We start from the raw sequence: 19,230 nt of genomic DNA, 5'->3' as shown, positions 1-19,230 counted from the left end.
GGCCATTCTTACAGGAGTAAGGTGGTATTGCATTGTGGTTTTGATTTGCATTTACCTGATCATTAGTGATATTGAGCATTTTTTCATATGTTTGTTGGCCATATAAAGTATTCTTTTTCTGAGAATTGTCTGTTCATTTCCTTAGCCTACTTTGTGATAGGATTGCTTTTTTCTTACTGATTTGAGTTTGTCGTAGATTCTGGATATTACAGATTGTGCAGATTTTCTCCCACTCTGTGAGTTGTCTCTTTTCTCTGCTGACTGTTCCTTTGCCATTCCAAAGCTCTTTAGTTTAATTAGGTCCCAGCTATTTATCTTTGTTTTTATTGCAATTGCTTTTGGGTTTTTGGTCATGAAACCCTTGCCTAAGCCAGTGTCTAGAAGGGTTTTTTCAATGTTATCTTCTAGAATTTTTATAGTTTCAGGACTTAGGTTTAAGTCTTTAATCCATCTTGAGTTGATTTTTGGATAAAGTGAGAGATGAGGATCCAGTTTCATTCTCCTACATGTGGCTAGCCAATTATCCCAGCACCATTTGTTGAAAAGGGTATCCTTTCCCCACTTTATGGGTTTTTTTTGTTTGTTTTGTTTTCTTTTGCTTTGCTTTGTCAAAGATAAGTTGGCTGTAAGTATTTGGTTTTACTTCTGGACAGCTTGACATTTTTAATTTCTAGGCGTTCTAGCTAGTTCTTTACTACATTGACTTTTTCTTTCACAATCTCTTTTGTTTCTGTTTTTAAGCTCTCTTTGATTGGAAAGTATTCCTTTATTTATTTCTCTGAGCATCCTAAAAAGGCTTAAAAATTTCTCTCAATCATTGGAATACCATGCAGCAGTTAAAAAGAATAAGATAATCCCATGGGTATTAATATCAAATGATCTCTAAACATGTTATTTGTTGAAAGAGGCTAGGAAAGTAATAGTATATATAGAATACTACCATTTATATATATATATATATATTTATGTTTGTATCTGCAAAAACTATCTCAGAAAGGATAGCAAGAAATGGGTAACAGTGATTGCCTGTGGGGAGGTAAACTGGGTGCCTAGGCGACAGAGGTGGAGATAGACTTACTTTTCACTGTTTACCTTTTTTGTACCTTTGAATTTTGTACTATGTGTATCTATTACCTAGTCAAAAATAAATAATTTATTTTTTAAAATAAAGTCTTTGTTGAACTGCTCCATAAAACTAAATTCATCCAGAGAAATGCATGTTCTGGTGGCTGATTATATATCTTTATAAATTTAGAATTTGGATTATAGGTTTCTTTTGAGTAGAAAAAGTTTTTAATTTTTTTTTCTCTTCTCTTATTTAATGGTTTCAGAGTTGCTCCCACTTGGCCTTCTGGGACCCCAGTCCACAACTAGGCCTTAAAATGACATTTCGGGGCTACAGTTTAATAATGACATTGGAAATGTCATAGATACACATTAAGTCACTGACTCAGCAAGTGGCTTCATTCAGTAGCTACTGATGAGGCTGTGTCTTTATCAGCTAAAACCTATAGTTGGGCCGGGTGCGGTGGCTCAAGCCTGTAATCCCAGCTACTCAGGAGGCTGAGGCAGGAGAATTGCCTGAACCCAGGAGGCAGAGTTTGCGGTGAGCCGAGATCGCGCCATTGCACTCCAGCCTAGGTAACAAGAGCGAAACTCTGTCTCAAAAAAAAAAAAAAAAAAAAAAAAAAACAATAGCTTCGGGTAGTGATTAGCTTTTTTCTCTTTTCAGCCTTTCATAAATAAGACAGATATTTTAACCAAACCCCTGGCTTCATGTAGTGATTCTGGCTCTGGCTCCTGCCTCGCATGAAACACTTACGCACTTTTTAATCCTTTTACCTGACAGGAGCAAAACTACTAGATGTCAGTGCTAGACTGAAAGCCAGCTGGTCTGTGGTTTCAGCCCTGTTTAAAACTTTGTGTCCGTGTTTCATTTCTGGCCCACAAAGATCTTTATGTTGTCTCAGAACCTGCTATATTTTTTGTGCTATTTAATTTATTTTGTTCTATGTGTTTGGAGCAAAGGACTTACATCAAAATACAGTATTTTGAATAGTAATTTCCATATTTCCTTTTATAGAAAATTAAAAGTAATAATTATAAAAGTAATATAATCTCATTACATAGAAAAAATATAAAATTACTCATAATCCACCCATTCTAATTACTGTTAGCATTTTAAAACTTTTCCTTTTAATCTTTTCTTCCGTATCATCTCCTATTTGTGTAATTCTTATCACAATTTTAACCTATATTATGCCAAGCATTTGCCTACATTGCTACGTAGTCTCTACGACCATCATTTCAATGACTGAATATTAATCACCAAACTGCTCAATTATAATTCACTTCCCACATTATTGAGAATTAAGGAACTTCTAATGCTGCAAAAAAATTATCTGTGCATGTACTTTTTGCTTTTAACAGTTTGTATTTGTGGGGCGATGGGGTGGGAGTGACAGGTGATAAGCAATGGGACTGCCATCATTCTACACAGATCATTAGCACAAAGGCATTATAGGACTAGCATAATACATGGCTGAGGTTCATAATGATGACATTAATATATGAAAAGGTAAAATTATATAGAAGTTAAAAATGTATTTCAGAAAGATTCCAATCCAAAATAGCTAACAGTTTTGTAATTAAAGGATTCGTTTTATAAGGGATTAATTCACAATTCACAGTGTGGATCATCTAGCACTGCTGGATGAGGCATAACACATTTTCACTAACTTCCAAAACACAACATTTGGGGCCACAGTGATAAAGTTCACTTTTTCACTATAATACTAACCTGATATTATTTACACAGTCTTCATGAGCTTCAGAAAGTGTTTTTATGTGCTTTGAAGATATAGGGTCAAAAAGCAGAACTTCAGTTTGTTCACAAGCAACTGTCAGCACTGACCTGAAAGCAAATGACACATTTATCTTGTTTAGTTTTCTAGCATTCGCTACTTATTGATGTTCACTTATTTATAATAACACAAGCTATAGGTAAATAACTTCTTTTGCCCATGTTAGTAGCAAATATTTAAAAGATTTATACTATCCACAGTTGGCAAGAGTAGTAGGAGATGGTACTCTCATACATTATAGTGGAGTATAATCTGGTGTAGCTTATGTTTGGACAGCACCTCTAAAGTATCAAAATTTAAAATGGGCATATGTGTTTTGACTCAGCAATTTTTTCTGGGAATTTAATTTAGAGAATTAATCACAAATACAAAGAAACATATAAAGATATGCTTCATTGTAAAGTGGAGAAATTCAAAGTATCTTAAATGTACATGACAGACAGAGTGATTGGTTATATAAGCTATGGTACATAATACTTTGAAATACTGTATAGAATTTAAAAAGAAAGGGTTAGCTTTATATGAGTATGAAAGAACTCCAGAACATATTTTTAAATAAAAAAGTTGGTTGCCAAAAATTGTACACTTATGAGACAACTTAGGGGGAAAATCTTATACAACCAAATTATGTATTTCTTCATCATTCTCTATAAAATATACTGGAAAATAACTGGCATATAACCTATCAGAAGAGTTAAACATAGTCAAACTTATCAATCTTTTCCTTTATGGTTTTTTAGGTTTGTCTCTTGTTTTAGGCCTTCCCTACTGCAAAGTTGTTATTTTCATAAAACTTAGAAACCTCGTTTTGATTTGTGGAAATCTATTGAATTTTATTTATTTTGATTATTAGTTTTTTTGTAAGCCCTGCTCTTTCAGATTCATTTCATTTCTAGCAAATGAAATCCTGATTATTTTATACAACTAAGATGAATGCAAATAAGATAGAATTTTAATAGCCAGGGTGTCTGTCAGCAGTGGTGCAATCTCAGTTCACTGCAACCTTCACCTCCCAGGTTCAAGGGATTCTCCTGACTCAGCCTCCTAAGTAACTGGGATTACAGGCACCCACCACCACACCTGACTAATTTTTTATGTTTATTGGAGACAGGGTTTTACTATGTTGCCCAGGCTAGTCTCAAATCTCAAGTGATCTGCCTGCCGCCTCCCAAAGCGCTGGGATTACAGGTACGAGGCACCACACAAAGCCAACCTCTGGGATATTTTTAATCTTAAATGAACATTGTATAAAAGGGATCTATAAAACTGACAGTTATTGTTTTGTTTGACTCAAATTACAGTATATTTTTGTATATGGTATGATATGTATCTTTTAAAAGATACATATTTGTTTAAAAGATACATATTGCTTTGTTTATTGCTGGTATACAATTTGTTCCAGTCTCAAGGCTGATCTTATTTATATTGATTTGTAATGCCATCTTTACTACATGTAAGTTTTGTTCTTGGACAGTATATTGGTATTCTATGCAACACCACACTATCTTAATTTCTAGAAGGCTTATAGTATATTTGCTATGTGGCAAAGCAAGACCCCTTCATTTGCTTTACAAACACTTTTTCTTGACTAATGTTATGCTTTATCTTCAAGTAAATTTTATATATACCATGTCAAATTCTGCTAAAACAAAACCTTGTTGAAATTTTATTGCAATGCACTGACTGTACAGATTACTTGGGTAGAATTTATATGATACAATATTGATTTACCTCATACAGTAATATGCACATTTTCCCACACAGTATCTGAGTAAATCTTGGACCTTTGACCATCCTTATACACTCAATCAATGTATCAATTTATGTATACACACACACACACACACAAAATCCAGGTGCAGATGTTAATTGAGATTATATTAAATCTATTGATACCGAAAAGTTTTTGTTTTGCTTTTTTTTTTGAGACAGAGTCTCACTCTGTCACCAGGTGCCAGACTGGAGTGCAGTGGCGCAATCTCGGCTCACTGCAACCTCCGCCTCCTGGGTTCAAGCAATTCTCCTGCCTCAGCCTCCTGAGTAGCTGGGATTACAGGCACGTGCCAACATGCCCAGCTAATTTTTGTATTTTTAGTAGAGACGGGGTTTTACCATGTTGCCCAGGATGGTCTCGATCTCCTGACCTTGTGATCCATCCGCCTCGGCCTCCCAAAGTGCTGGGATTACAGGCAATTGCCACCACACCCGACTAATTTTTCGTAATTTTAGTAGAAACGGGGTTTCACCATGTTAGCCAGGCTGGTCTTGAACTCTTGACCTCAGGTGATCCGCCCACCTCGGCTTCCTAAAGTGCTGGGCTACAGGTGTGAGCCATCATGACCAGCCCAAAAAGTTTTAGTGGAACTTATATCTTTACAATATGGAGTTTTCCAGTGCATGGACTTAATTAATATATCTCCATTTATTTAAATTTTCTGTAATTCTCTCAATAAAATTGTATAGTTTCCTCCATATGGCCCGTGCCCTACCTTCTGTTGGACTTATCCCTGGGCACTTGATTTTTTTTTTAATTTTTATAAATGTTCTTTTGAAATTTTTGCTTATGCTGGACACAGTGGCTTATTCTTGTAATCCCAGAATTTTGGGAGACCAAGGAGGAAAGATTACTTGAGCTCAGGAGTTTGAGACCAGCCTGTGCAACACTATTCTAATTTTTAAATTTCTTGTCTCCACAAAAATTTAAAAATTAGCTAGGTATAGGCATAGTGGTGTACACCTGTAGTCCCAGCTATTTAGGTGGCTGAGGCGGGAGGATCAGCTGAGTCAGGGAAGTTGAAGCTGCAGTGAGCTATGATCATGCCATTGCACTCCAGCCTGGATGACAGAGACCCTTCTCAGAAAAATTTTTTTTGTTTGCCTGTGTTTATTGCTGATATATAGAAATGTAACTGATTTTTAAAATACTGATTATCAATCTTACTATTCTATTATTTGGGGTTTCCTTTGTTGATAATAGTACCATCTATAAACAATTGCTTTGTTGTTCTTCTCTCTTTTTTTTTTTTGAGACAGAATTTTGCTCTTGTTACCCAGGTTAAAGTGCAATGGCACGATCTCAGCTCACTGCAACCTCCGCCTCCTGGGTTCAAGTAATTCTCTTGCCTCAGCTTCCTGAGTAGCTGGAACTACAGGCATGTGCCACAACACCTGGCTAATTTTTGTATTAGTAAAGACAGGGTTTCACCATGTTGGCCAGGCTGGTTCTGAACTCCTGACCTCAGTTGATCCACCTGCCTCAGCCTCCTAAAGTGCTGGGATTACAAGGGTGAGCCACCACACCCAGCCTGCTCTTTTTAAAAACCTTTTTCCTTCTCTTTGTCTTTGTTGTTATACTGAGTAGGACTTTCAGAACAGTGTTAAATAGAAATGTTAATAACAGGTACTCCTGTTCCTGATCTTCAAGAATATATTCAACATTTCATCATTAAGTACAATGCTTGCTATAGGTTTTTTGGGCAGATTTCTACTATTAGATTAAGGAAAGTTCTGTTTCAATTTTGCTAAGCTTTGTTTTCATGAATATATGTCAAACTGTATAAGATTTTTCAGCATTTATTGAGATATTCTTACATTTTTCCTTTAATATATTAATGTAGTTATTTACATTAATTTATTTTCTAATTTCAAATCAGTCTTTCATTTTTACTTCATTGCTAGGTTAAGTTGGCTAATATTTGGTTTATGCTTTTTCTTTCTTTATTCTTCAGTGAAACTGCATGGTAATTTTGCTTTCTTGTGCTATTCATGTCAGGTTTTGGTATAAAGGGTATGCTAACATCACAGAATGAGTTAAGACTGGCCCTTGTTATTTTATACATTGGAATAGTTTCTGTGAATTGGGATTATTTATTTCTTGTAAATTTGGTAGTATTTGCCTGTAAAACCTAACTACTGCAGTATTACTGGTTATGGTACTACTTGGGCTCTCTAATCTTTTACTAATGTCAGTTTTGGTAATTTCTACTTTCTAGGAATTAGCCTATTCTTTTGAACTTTAAAACTGTATTGGCATGAAGTTGTTCACAGTATCTTCTGTTTCTGTTTTTAAACTTTTAAGGCTGAACGCAGTGGCTCACACCTATAATTCTAGCACTTTCAGTGGCTGAGGCAGGAAGATCTCTTGAGCCCAGGAGTTCAAGACCAGCCTGACAGCATAGCAAGAGGCAGGAGAATTACTTGAACCCAGGAGGCAGAGGTTGCAGTGAGCCAAGATCATGTCATTGCACTCCAGCCTGGGCAACAGAGTGAGACTCTGTCTCAAAAACAAAACAAAACCAAAACAAAAAAACTACACAAACCATGTGAATGCATCACAATGAATTAAGCCATTCTCCCAAAGGGTGCACACTCATGTAACTATCACATAGGTCAAGAAACATAATGTTACCAATATAGCCCACTGTCTGTCTCTTCTTAATTGCTAATCCTTCCTTACTCCTAAAACCACCATCCCAACTTCTAATACTGCCTTAAACATTTTTTAAATGATAGAGTATGTATTCTTTCATAGCTGGTTTATTTTACACAATGTTATGTTTTGTGAGATTCACCCATGTGGCTGCTAGAGCTCTTGCATTCTCGAGTGTTATTCCACTGTATAAATACACTACAATTTATACATTCTACTATTGGTAGACAGTTGTGTTCCTTCTACTTATGAGTAAGAGTGCTTTAAATTCTGGTACATGTCTTGTGATACAATTATGTATACATTCCTGTTAGCCAGATACTAGGAATAAAATAGAATTATAGGGTACACTAGTTTGATCATTTATAAGATAGTGACAGGCTGGGTGCAGTGGCTCATGCCTGTAATCCCAGCACTTTAGGAGGCTGAGGTGGGTGGATCACGAGGTCAGGAGATTAAGACCATCCTGGCCAACATGGTGAAACCCCATCTCTACTCAAATACAAAAAAGTTAGCCAGGCATGGTGGCACATACCTGTAGTCCCCAGTACTTGGGAGGCTGAGGCACGGGAATCGCTTTAAGCCAGGAGGCAGAGGTTGAAGTGAGCCAAGATCACACCACAGCACTCCAGCCTGGTGACAGAGCAAGACTCCGTCTCAAAAAAAAAAAAAAAAAAGAAGATAGTGACAAAGTCCAGGTGCAGTGGCTCACGCCTGTAATCCCAACACTTTGGGAGGCCAAGGTGGGTGGATCATCTGAGGTCAGGAGTTTGAGACCAGCTTGACCAACATGGTGAAATCCTGTTTCTACTAAAAAAAAAAAAAAAAAAAAAAAAAAATTAGCCGGGCATGGTGGTAGGCACCTGTAATCCCAGCTACTTGAGAGGCTGAGGCAGAATCACTTGAACTAAGGAGGCAGAGGCTGCAGTGAGCTGAGATTGTGCCACTGCACTCCAGCCTGGGCGACAGAGTGACTCTGTCTAAAAAAAAAAAAAAGATAGTGACAAATAATTTCAAAGTGGTTCAGTTGCACTCTGATCTTTTTATTATCCTATTTAAAAATCTTCTTTATTATCCTTCTTTTTATCTTCTTTGGGTATAATTTGTTGTTCTGTTTCAAAGTTCTTGAGATGCTTCCTTAGCTTATTGACTTCCAGCCTTCCTTTTCTAATATCTGCATTTAGGGATCTATAGATTTTCCTCTGTACATGGCTTTAGCTGCAATTGCACAAATTTTGATAGTGTTTTCATCATTCCATTTTAAATATTTTATAATTTATACTGTGATTTATTCTTTGACTCACAAAGAATAAATGCTCTTATTTTTAAGAGCATTTCCAAAAATAAAGATATAATAAAGATATTTTCTAGTTATTTATTTCCTGAACTTTCATTGAAGAACAAACCCTGCTCAATCTCAATGCTTGGAATTGTATGAATTTGCTTTTTGTGTTGTCTGATGTTAACATAGTACACCAACTTTCATTTAGCTAATGTTAGCAATGGTATGCCCTGACATCCTTTTACTTTAAAACTCTGTGTATCCTTACATTTCAGGTATGTCTTCTGTAAGCAGTTTAAAAAAAATTTGATCTGACAATCATTGTCTCCGTCAAATTACATTTAATGTAATTACTAGCAATCTTTGAGTTGAAATCTGTCCCCTTAGAATTTCCTTTCCATTTGTCCTGTCTGTTCTATGTCCCTTTTCAGTTGCTTTAAAAAATTTGTTGGCCAGGCACATTGGCTCAGGCCTGTAATCCTAGTGCTTTAGGTGAGCCAAGATCGCACCACTGCACTCCAGTCTGGTGACAGAGCAAGACTCCGTCACCAGGATATTTGTTGGTCAAATATCTTTGTCTCTTGACTTCCAAGGCGGAAGGATAAGTTGTGGCCAGGAGTTGGAGATCAGCCTGGACCACATATGGAGACACTATCTCTATACAGAAATAAAATAGCCAGGCGTAGTGGCTTGTGCCTATAGTCGTAGCTGCTCAGGAGACAGGCAGGATTGCTTGAGCCTAGGAGTTGGCGGTTGCAGTGATCTCCAGCCTGGGCAATAGTGCAAGACCCCATCTCTAAAAAGTTATGTATATATTTACTATTGATATCTCCCCATACATTATTTAGTATGTTAAATATATTATTTTACTGTTCTTTTAGCAAATACCTAAAGAGCTAACATCATGCATCAACTTTTTAAAGTGAAGTACAAAATTATTACTTCCTGGATAATGTAAGAACCTTAGCTCACTTCAACTTCCTTTATCCCATCCTAACATTTAATTGTTTAGGTATAATTACATATAAATTTAATGCTCTACTAAAAATTCTTATTGTTTTATACCATTCTCAGCCTGAGCAACAAACTGAGACCCTTGTCTCTACAAAATTTTAAAAATTAGCCAGGCATGCTGGCATGTACCTGTGGTCCCAGGTACATGAAAGGCAGAAGCAAGGATTACTTGAGCCCAGGAAGTCAAGGCTGCAGTGAGCCATGTTCACGCCACTGCTCTCCAGCTTGATGGCAGGGAGAGACTCTGTCTCAAAAAAAAAAAAAACAAAAAAAAAACTTAACATTCATTTTGATTTACATGCATATTTACTTTTTGTTCTTCCTGTACCTCTGATCTTCCATCTTTTTCCTTCCTTCTAAAGAATAATTTTTGTTACCTGTTTCGGTGTAGATCTGATAGTGGCAAATTCTCTCAATATTTGTCTGGAAATATCTTTGTCTCTTGACTTCCATTGTTTCTGCAGTGAACTTAGCTCTCTCTTTGAGCCTCCTTTGAAAGTAATCCATCTCTTTCCTCGAGCTGCTTTTAAGATTTTCTTTGCCTTTGTGCATGTATATGTTTTATTTTGATTTTAGCAGCTTTACTCTTGTAGCTAAGTGTGGTTTTATCTTTCTTTCTGTTATTTGTTTGTTTTTGAAGTAGGGTTGGAGTGCAGCAGTGCTGGAGTGCAGTGGTGCAATCTCAGCTCACTGCAACTTTGACCTCCCAAATTCAAGGGATCCCTCTCCTTCAGCCTGCCAAGTAGCTGGTACCACAGGTGTATGCCACTGTGCCCGGCTTATTTTTTTGTAGAGTTGGGGTTTCACTGTGTTGCCAGGCTGGTCTCAAACTCCTGAGCTCAAGAGATCCAACCACCTCAGCCTCCCTAGGTGCTGGGATTACAGAGGTGTGCCACCGTGCCTGGCCTGCTTTTTTTGTCTTTCTCTTGCTTCAGATTTATAGCCCTTCTTGAATCTACAATGTCTTTTGTTAATTTTTAAAATTCTTATATATTATCTGTTCAAATATTGATTTATCCCCATTCTCTTTAATCTCTTTCTGAAACTTCACTTATAAGATCTTTTTCCTGTATTTTATGACTCTATCAATCTCTATGGCCCATTTTAGTAAATCTGAGCTTTATTCTGTATATTTTTTTCTCATCTATTCTCAAGCTCACAAGTTACTATACTTTTTTTCTCATCTATTCTCAAGCTGTTACTGTACTTCTTCATTCTAGGATCTTCTTTTTATAGATTATAGTTCTCTGCTAAATTTCTCCATCTTACCTTTTAATTCCTTGAACATATTGGAATATGGAAAAAACATACGGAAAAAAGTCAGATCTCCTGTGGGTATATTTCTGTTGTTTGCTGATTTTTCCTGTTTTTTCAGACAACGAATCTCCTTGCATGAGTGCTCATCACTGTATACAAAAATTATAGGTATTAATTTAAAGCACTGGATGATATACTATCTTTTTAAAAAAATTTCTTTAGAGACAAGGTCTTGCTCTGTCACCCAGGCTGAAGTGTAGTGGTGTGATTATAGCTCACTCAAACACCTGGGCTTAAACAATCTTCCTGCCTCAGCCTCCAGAGTAGCTAGGATGGCAGGCACACACTACCTTGCCCAGCTAATTTTTAATTTTTTTTCAGAGATGGGGTCTCTCATTATGTTGCTCAACTCCTGACCTCAACGAATCTTCCCTCCTCAGCCTCCCAAAGAACTGGGATTAAAGGTATAAACCACAGTGCTCAACTGCATATTTTTTTTTCCATATAAGATTTATATTTAATTATGGCAAGTAAGCTAGAGTAGAGGTGCTGACAATCTGAGATCTTCTTAATCTACATAGGAAATGAGATGATTTGAAGCTAGCCTTTAGACCCTATGAGTATGGCCTATTCTTGATTCACCCTTAGTCCTAGGATATGTTGGGTAACCGAAACCTAAATTTCGGATCCTAAATTTCAGTTCTTGTAACCTCATCTATCCCAGCCATGAGTCCATCAGAAATACCATTCAGAGCCGGGTGTAGTGGCTCACACCTGTAATCCCAGCACTTTGGGAGGCCCAGGCAGGCAGATCACTGGAGGTCAGGAATTCAAGACCAGTTTGGCCAACATGGCAAAACCCTGTCTCTACTAAAAATACAAAAATTAGCCGGCCGTGATGGCAGGTGCCTGTAATACCAGCTACTCAGGAGGCTAAGGCAGGATAATCACTTGAACCCAGGAAGTGGAGGTTGCAGTGAGCCAAGATCACACCACTACACTCCACCCTGGGGGATACAGCGAGACTCTCCCTCCAAAAAGAAATGCCACTCAGTCTCATTGTTGCTGCTGCTTTTGAGATTGACAGATGCCTCTCAGAGAAAAATGAACTCAAATGCTGGGTTCACATCACTGGCTTTCCTATTTTGTAGAACTTGACCCTGCAATTTCTTTATTGCCCTGGTAATTCTCTAATCCCCTCAAAATATTAAATATTTAATATTTCCTCTAGCTTTTCTGATTACTCTCAGTTGGAAGGTTGGTCCAGATCATCTACCTCTTGCATATAAAGTTGTCTCCCACTCCCCCCTCCCCACTTTTTTTTTGAAATGTTGTATTGCTCTCATTGCTCAGGCTGGCTGGAGTGCAGTGGTGAGATCTCGGCTCACAGCAACCTCTGCCTCCTGGGTTCAGTTCAAGCACTTCTCCTGCCTCAGCCTCCCGAGTAGCTGGGATTACAGGCATCAGCCATGACGCCTAGCTAATTTTTTGTATTTTTACTAGAGACGGGGTTTCATGTTGGCAAGGCTGCTCTCAAACTCCTGACTTCAGGTGATCCAGCTGCCTCAGCCTCCCAAAGTGCTGGGATTACAGGCGTGAGCCACTGCTCCTGGCAGTTCCCCACCTTTTTTTTTTTTTTTAGACAGAGTTTTGCCCTTTTGCCCAGTCTGGAGTGAAGTGGCCCAATCTCAGCTCACTGTGACCTCCACCTTCCAGGTTCAAGCAGTTCTGCTCAGCTTCCCAAGTAGCTGGGATTATAGGTGTGCCCGCCACCACACCTGGCTAATTTTTGTATTTTTAGTAGAGACAGCATTTCACCATGTTGGCCAGGCTGGTCTCAAACTCCTAACATCAGGTGATCTACTCACATTAGCCTCCCAAAGTGCTAGGATTACAGGTGTGAGCCACCACACCTGGCCTATGTCCCCCCTTTTATTCTGAATATTGTCTGTGCATTTTCTCAGTATCATGAATGCTGTTCATTTTTATAAATTTTCAAAGACAAACCTTTGTCCCTATTCAGTAGTTCTATTGGTTTTTAAAATTTCACTAATTTCTCCTTGTTTTACTGTATCTCCTTCTGCTCTCTTTAGATTGATTTTGCTATTATTTGCAGATAACTTTGCTTTCTTGAGATGAATACTTAGCTCATTAATTTTCCTTGTCTTCCTTTTCAGTTTATTAAATACTATAATTTTCCTGCGAAGTACAGTTTTACCTGTATCCAACACATTTTGAGACACATGATTTTATTTTCATTTAGTTCTGAACATTTCTAATTTCAAGTATTTCCTGTTTGACCCATGAATTTATCAATGCTTTTTGAAAATGTATGAGACATTTCTAGTTTTGTGTGTGTGTGTGTGTGTGTGTGTGTGTGTGTGTGTGTGTGTGTTTTTTGAGACAGCCTCATTCTGTCACCCAGGCTGGAATGCAGTGACAACCTCAAACTCCCAAGCTCAAGCAGTCCTCCTGCCTCAGCCTCCTGAGTAGCTAGGACTACAGGCACATGCCACCACACCAAGCTAATTTTTAAATGTTTTGTAGAGACAGTCTCTCTTCATTGCCCTGGCTGGTCATGAACTCCTAGCATATCCTCCCACCTCAGTCTCCCAAAGTGCTGGGATTACAAATGTGAGCTGCTGTGCCAGACCTCCAGATATCTTTTTAATTACATTTGTCTCTTGACTTCCAAAAAACATTTTATATATATATATATATATATTTTTTTTTTTTTTCTTTTGAGACAGTGTCTTATTCTGTCACCCAGGCTGGAGTGCAGTGGTGCAATTTTGGTTCACTGCAACCTCTGCTTTCTGGGTTCAAGTGATCCTCCCACCTCAGCCTCCCAAGTAGCTGGGGCTATAGGCATGAGCCACCACAACTGGTTAATTTTTGTTATTTTTTGTAGAGACACTCTTGAACTCCCAGGAATCAAGTGATCCACCGCCTCAGCCTCCCAAGTGCTGGGATCACAGGTGTGAACCACCATGCTGGTTAGTTATCTTTTAATTTATTTCTAGTGATCACATTGTGGTGAGAAATGGTATTCTATACCAATCTTTGGAAATTTATGGTCTCATATGAAAATTTTACAAATGTTCCTTGTGTATTTGAAAAAAAAAAAAACATGAAGCAGCTGTTACATACGGTTAAGTGTGATATTCAAAAAGGTTAAAAATTCAGGCCAGGCGCGGTGGTTCAAGCCTATTCTCCCAGCTCTCTGGGAGGCTGAGGCAGGTGGATCATCTGAGGTCAGGAGTTTGAGATCGGCCTGACCAACATGGTGAAACCCATCTGTACTAAAAATACAAAATTGGCCAAGTATGGTGGTGCATGCTTGTAGTCCCAGCTACTTGGTAGGCTAAGGCAAGAGAATTGCTTGAACCCGGAAGGTGGAGATTGCAGTGAGCCAACATCACATTATTGCACTCCGGCCTGGGCAACAAGAGTGAAACTCTGCCTCAAAAAAAAAAAAAAAAAGAAAAGAAAAAAGAAAAAAAAATCAATGGTAATATAAATTAACATAAGTAAAATTAAAAACATTTTCTAAATAAATTAACCTATATAGATTATTAAAATGCCCACCAAGTGATAACCATTGTAGCTCAAATTGTTCATTAAATCATTCTAGTTATTTTGATTCATTTATTAATTTTTGGAACTTGTAGTCATAATCTTTTATTTGACACAGATGCCCTTGTCTGAACCATGAACTGACACGGGAAACTAGATAAAGCCCTTCTAAGAATGTCCACATTAAATTTATAGTCATTAAGTAACTTGTAGTTGTGATACATTTTAAAAAATCACTCTTTCTTAAATTTTTTTTAGAGACAGGGTCTCCCTATGTTGCTTCAGCTGGTCTTGAACTCCTGAGCTCAAGCAATCCTCCACCTTCAACCTCCCAGAGTGCTAGGATTACAGGTGTGAGCCGCCATACCTGAACTAAAAAAAGAGAAATCACTCTTAACATCAACAGAATTGTTCATGGGAGCTGAATCCTCTTTGGCTTTTGCTGAAGTAACAATAAGTGTATTTAAAAATGTTTTTAGCCCTTTGAATGGCTGCTGTTTCATATATTCAATATTTGTTTAAATGTATTAATAACTTGATATTAATCACAAAAATAATTTGATATGTTTAATTATATTAAACCCAATCACTCAGTCCAGATGCAAGGTAATGTGATACGGCAGTTAAGAGCATATACCAGGGCACAGAACCTTCATTTAATAACCTTTCTGCTTCTCAACTAAATGTCTAGTACAGAGAAAAAGATTTATTTTGGTAGTCATTTTTATTTATAAAATGAGTATCATTAGGCTGGGTACAGTGGCTCACACCTGTAATTCCAGCACTTGGAGAGGCTGAAGTGGGAAGATCACGAGGTCGAGAGATTGAGACCAACCTGGCTAACAGGGTGAAACCTCATCTTGACTAAAAATATAAAAAATCAACTGGGCATGGTGGTGCATGCCTATAGTCCCAGCTACTCAGGAAGCTGAGGCAAGAGAATTGCTTGAACCTGGGAGGCAGAGGTTGTAGTGAGCAGAGATAGCACCACTGCACTCTAGCCTGGGTGACAGAGCGAGACTCTGTCTCAAAAAAAAAAAAAGAATGTCATTAATGCCCACTGTAGGCAGGTATTGATTAGGTTTTGGCATACTTGTCCTATCTAAATAATGGTGAAATTAAACACGAATGATAAAACTAAGGATGTACATCCCAGAAGTTAATCATACATAAGCCATCCCCATAGGCCTCAGTCATCTGTTGTGGATTCTATCTCGCCATGGGAGTGTGCACTGTGCCAAGAGAATTAATATATCTGGATGATAACTGCAGTAGCACAATACTATTACTCTCATTTGACTGCTCTCTTCCCTCTGGATCTCCACAGCTGCAGTTCCCAAAGGGGTCATGTGAATCTGACATGAGAAAGGCAGGCAGCCCTACTCTTAGAGAAGCCAGATGGTCACTGGCCATATGCCTATGGATTTTTTTGTGTGTTGGAGGGTAACAGGCATGAGTGAGGAGCAATTAGAACGGATCCTACCCACCCTATAGTTCTCCACTGAGTTGTTGGTTGACAGCCTCTTATTGTGCCAGTTCTTAACTCTTTAGTTGCTGTATAATTGGTTACTATAGGAAGTCCCAAGGAAAGCAATGAAGCATTAAGATGCACTTAACAGGCTTGGGTCAGTAACTACTAGAGACATACCAATATTTTAACAACTGGTATAGCTGAAACAGTGTGTATCAGCTGAATATCAGGCCTGAATGTAGTCTATAAATGCCATTAAGAGTAAGATTTTAAGAAGCACTGTCCTTTCATTTATTTAATTTTTTGTAAGACAGGGTCTCACTCGGTTGCTCAGGCTGGAATGCAGTGTCACAATCCTGGCTCACTGCAGCCTCCACCTTCCAAGCTCAAATGATCCTCCTGCCTCAGCCACCTGAGTGGCTAGGACAAAGTGGCACATCACCACAACCGGCTAATTTTTGTATTTTTTTGTAGAGACAGGGTCTCCCTATGTTGCCCAGGCTGGTCTCAAACTCCTGGGCTCAAGCAATCTGCCTGCCTTGGCCTCCCAAAATGCTGGGATTATAGGCATGAGCCACTCTGCTGAGCTACTCTTTTCTTTAATAATTAGAATATTTAGTAGCTTATAGTTATTACAACTAGTAATATTTTGATTTATTTTCAGCTATTCTTTGTGCTTTTTATTTATCATACTTGTCTTTTTTTCTTTCTCTTTCTTGCCTTCTTTTGGAATTTTTTTCTCATTCCATACTCTTTCTTGTACTAGTCTGGAAATTATAATCTTTCTTGTCTTTTGGTTCCTTGAAATTTTTAAATACCTATTAAATCCAAAAGTTAACATGTAAATATCCCTAAAAAACCATAAAAACTTAGAATATCACCTCATAATTTATTTTTATTTTGAAATGGAGTCTCACTGTCGCCTAGGCTGGAGTACAGTAGTGCTCTGCTCACTGCAACCTCTGCCTCCCAGGTTCAAGGGATTCTCCTGCCTCAGCCTCCCAAGTAGCTGGGATTACAGGCACCAGCTACCACGCCCAGCTAATTTTTTTATTTTTAGTAGAGACGGGGTTTCACATTGGCCAGGCTGGTCTCAAACTCCTGACGTCAGGTGATCGAGCCACCTCGGCCTCCCAAAGTGCTTGGGATTACAGTCATAAGCCACCACACCAAGCCTTACCTCATAATTTATATGCTATTATTATCTTCTATTTTTGTTCCATCTCTATTAATCTCAAAAGACATTATCAGATTAACATGTACATACATATTTAACACTTTTTGTTCTTCCTAGCATCTCAGACCTTCCTTTTGAAAACAGTTTCCTTCTCTCTAAACTTAGAATTTCTTTATGGAAGGTCTGCTTGCAAACTTAATCACTTTTGCTTAGCTGAGTATGTATTTATTTCATCTTTGTTCTTGGCAAGGACAAATAACCCATCTTTGTTGGGTATAAATCTAGACTGAGGTTTCTGTCCTGGCATATTGAAAAGAATTACCACTGTCTCTAGATTTATATTATGGTTGATGACTAATTGGCTATCACTCTTATAGTTACTCTCTTGAAGCCTTTTTTCCTCTATCTTTTAAGATTTTATATTTATGGTCCCATGGTTTCACTACAATATGTTTAGAAAGAATTCCTCCTTGGGTTTGTTAGGATTCTTAAATCATGGCTCGGTGCCTTCAATTCTGGAAAGTTCTCAGCTATTATGTCTTCAAACAGTCCTCCTTATACCATATAATACGCTTATATGGTATAAGTGTACCATATAGTTAGCCAGAGTTCCTGAAGAAACTGGGACTATTCAGGAACTCTGGCCAATATGGTATGCTTTTTCGCTCTATGCTCTATCTTCTTAAATCTCCTTTTCATATTTTCAATCTCTGTGTTTTCCAGGTCTGTATTCTAGTTAGTTTCTTTGCTTCTTTTTTCCAATATGTGAATTATCTCTCTAGCTGTGCCTAACGTATTGTCATGGAGAACAAGTTGACAAGGTCTGACATATTATAATCTAAACGTTATCAATTTTACTTTTCCAAAATGTCATCTTAGAAGGTGATACACTTGTTTTGGCAATGTTTCTATCACTTAAAACATTTTCTGAATTCTTTAGAAAATACCTTCTAGTTCATTTATCATTTTTTAGTACCAAATTCCTTGTATTCTGGTCTCTATTAAATTCACAACTTTAATTCTTACATTCTGTGTCACCCCCTCCTTTTCTGTATTGAGAAGTCCTTGTAGGTGACAGTGGTTATGCTACTTGATAAGCTGATTTAACTCATATTTAACAGAAGGATATGAGAAATTATCTCTTTTAACACAGATATGTCATCTATCTCTAAATTTACTTTAAGTCCTACACAAATGTAGGCCATACTAGATGAAGTAAGAAGACTGAAAACTTAAAACACGAAGTATTTTCAATCATCGCCCTGACAAAGATGAAAAAGAATGGCAGTATGCAGTGTTGCCAAGGGTATGAGGAGACAGGCACTTCTGTATGTGTCTGGAATGTAGGAATCAGAATATAGTAATGAGAATTACTTTATCTTTGCAGAGGGCAAATCTTTGCAGAGGACAATTTAACAATAGATATAAAAATCTTATAACAATAACTCATTCTAGGGATTTATCCTAAAGATATAAATACAAAATATTTGTTCAAAGAGGATTTATTTAAACTAATGAAAAAATGTTAAATAATGTTGTAGAAATATATTTATTAGCATAAGCAGTTCACAATATACTGTAAGAAAAAAAACAAGCTACAAAACAGTGATTCCATGTTTATATTAAAATTAACATACACAAAGAAAAAATTTCCTTAGATGTCCATTTAATCTTTGGAATCTAGCAATGTTTAAGGTATTTTTTGCTCATTTACTGCCTAAATTTTACACAATGAGCATATATGTTAATTGTGCAATTTAAAATTATTGAACTGTTTTTTTTTTTTAAAGACAAGGTTTCACCATATTGGGCCAGGCTGGTCTTGAACTCCTGACCTCGGGTGATCCTCCGGCCTTGGCCTCCCAAAGTGCTGGGATTACAGGCATGAGCCACCACGCCCGGTCTGAACTGTTTTGAGTGCAAGAGTATCTAACCACCTTTTACAACACTGTTATGAGAAAATGAATTCTAGATTCAAACAAAAACTTTAAGCAATCTATCCCTCATTCTAACAGCTCTAAAATCTGTTCTTCTCATTCTACCCCTCCCACCCTCTACCTAAAATCCCACATCCAAAAAGTAGAAATAGCTACTTCTGAATTCCTGTATGGGTGGGAGGTTGGGAGGAGAGAGGCCAAGATATGAAGAGAGAAACTGAAT

At 37.6% G+C, this 19,230-nt stretch overlaps 1 protein-coding gene across 6 annotated transcripts in view; it reads right to left on the bottom strand.

Moving 5' to 3' along the window:
- The window catches only part of DCAF10 (DDB1 and CUL4 associated factor 10), an 82,584-nt gene that overhangs the window by 44,812 nt on the left and 18,542 nt on the right, over positions 1-19,230 (bottom strand). For 5 of the 6 annotated variants that reach the window (XM_078372611.1, XM_035252395.3, XM_078372589.1 and 2 more), the window contains one exon: positions 2,801-2,914. The exons of the other annotated variant lie outside the window; for it this stretch is intronic. In XM_078372611.1, coding sequence (XP_078228737.1) covers positions 2,801-2,914 — 114 coding nt within the window. The remainder of the gene's footprint in view (positions 1-2,800; positions 2,915-19,230) is intronic. 6 annotated transcript variants of the gene reach the window in all.

Source organism: Callithrix jacchus, chromosome 1 (genome assembly GCF_049354715.1).
Source record: "Callithrix jacchus isolate 240 chromosome 1, calJac240_pri, whole genome shotgun sequence".
NCBI lineage: Eukaryota > Metazoa > Chordata > Mammalia > Primates > Cebidae > Callithrix > Callithrix jacchus.
The sequence above is the reverse complement of the archived record's forward strand: the minus strand, read 5'-3'. Positions and strand labels throughout refer to the sequence as shown.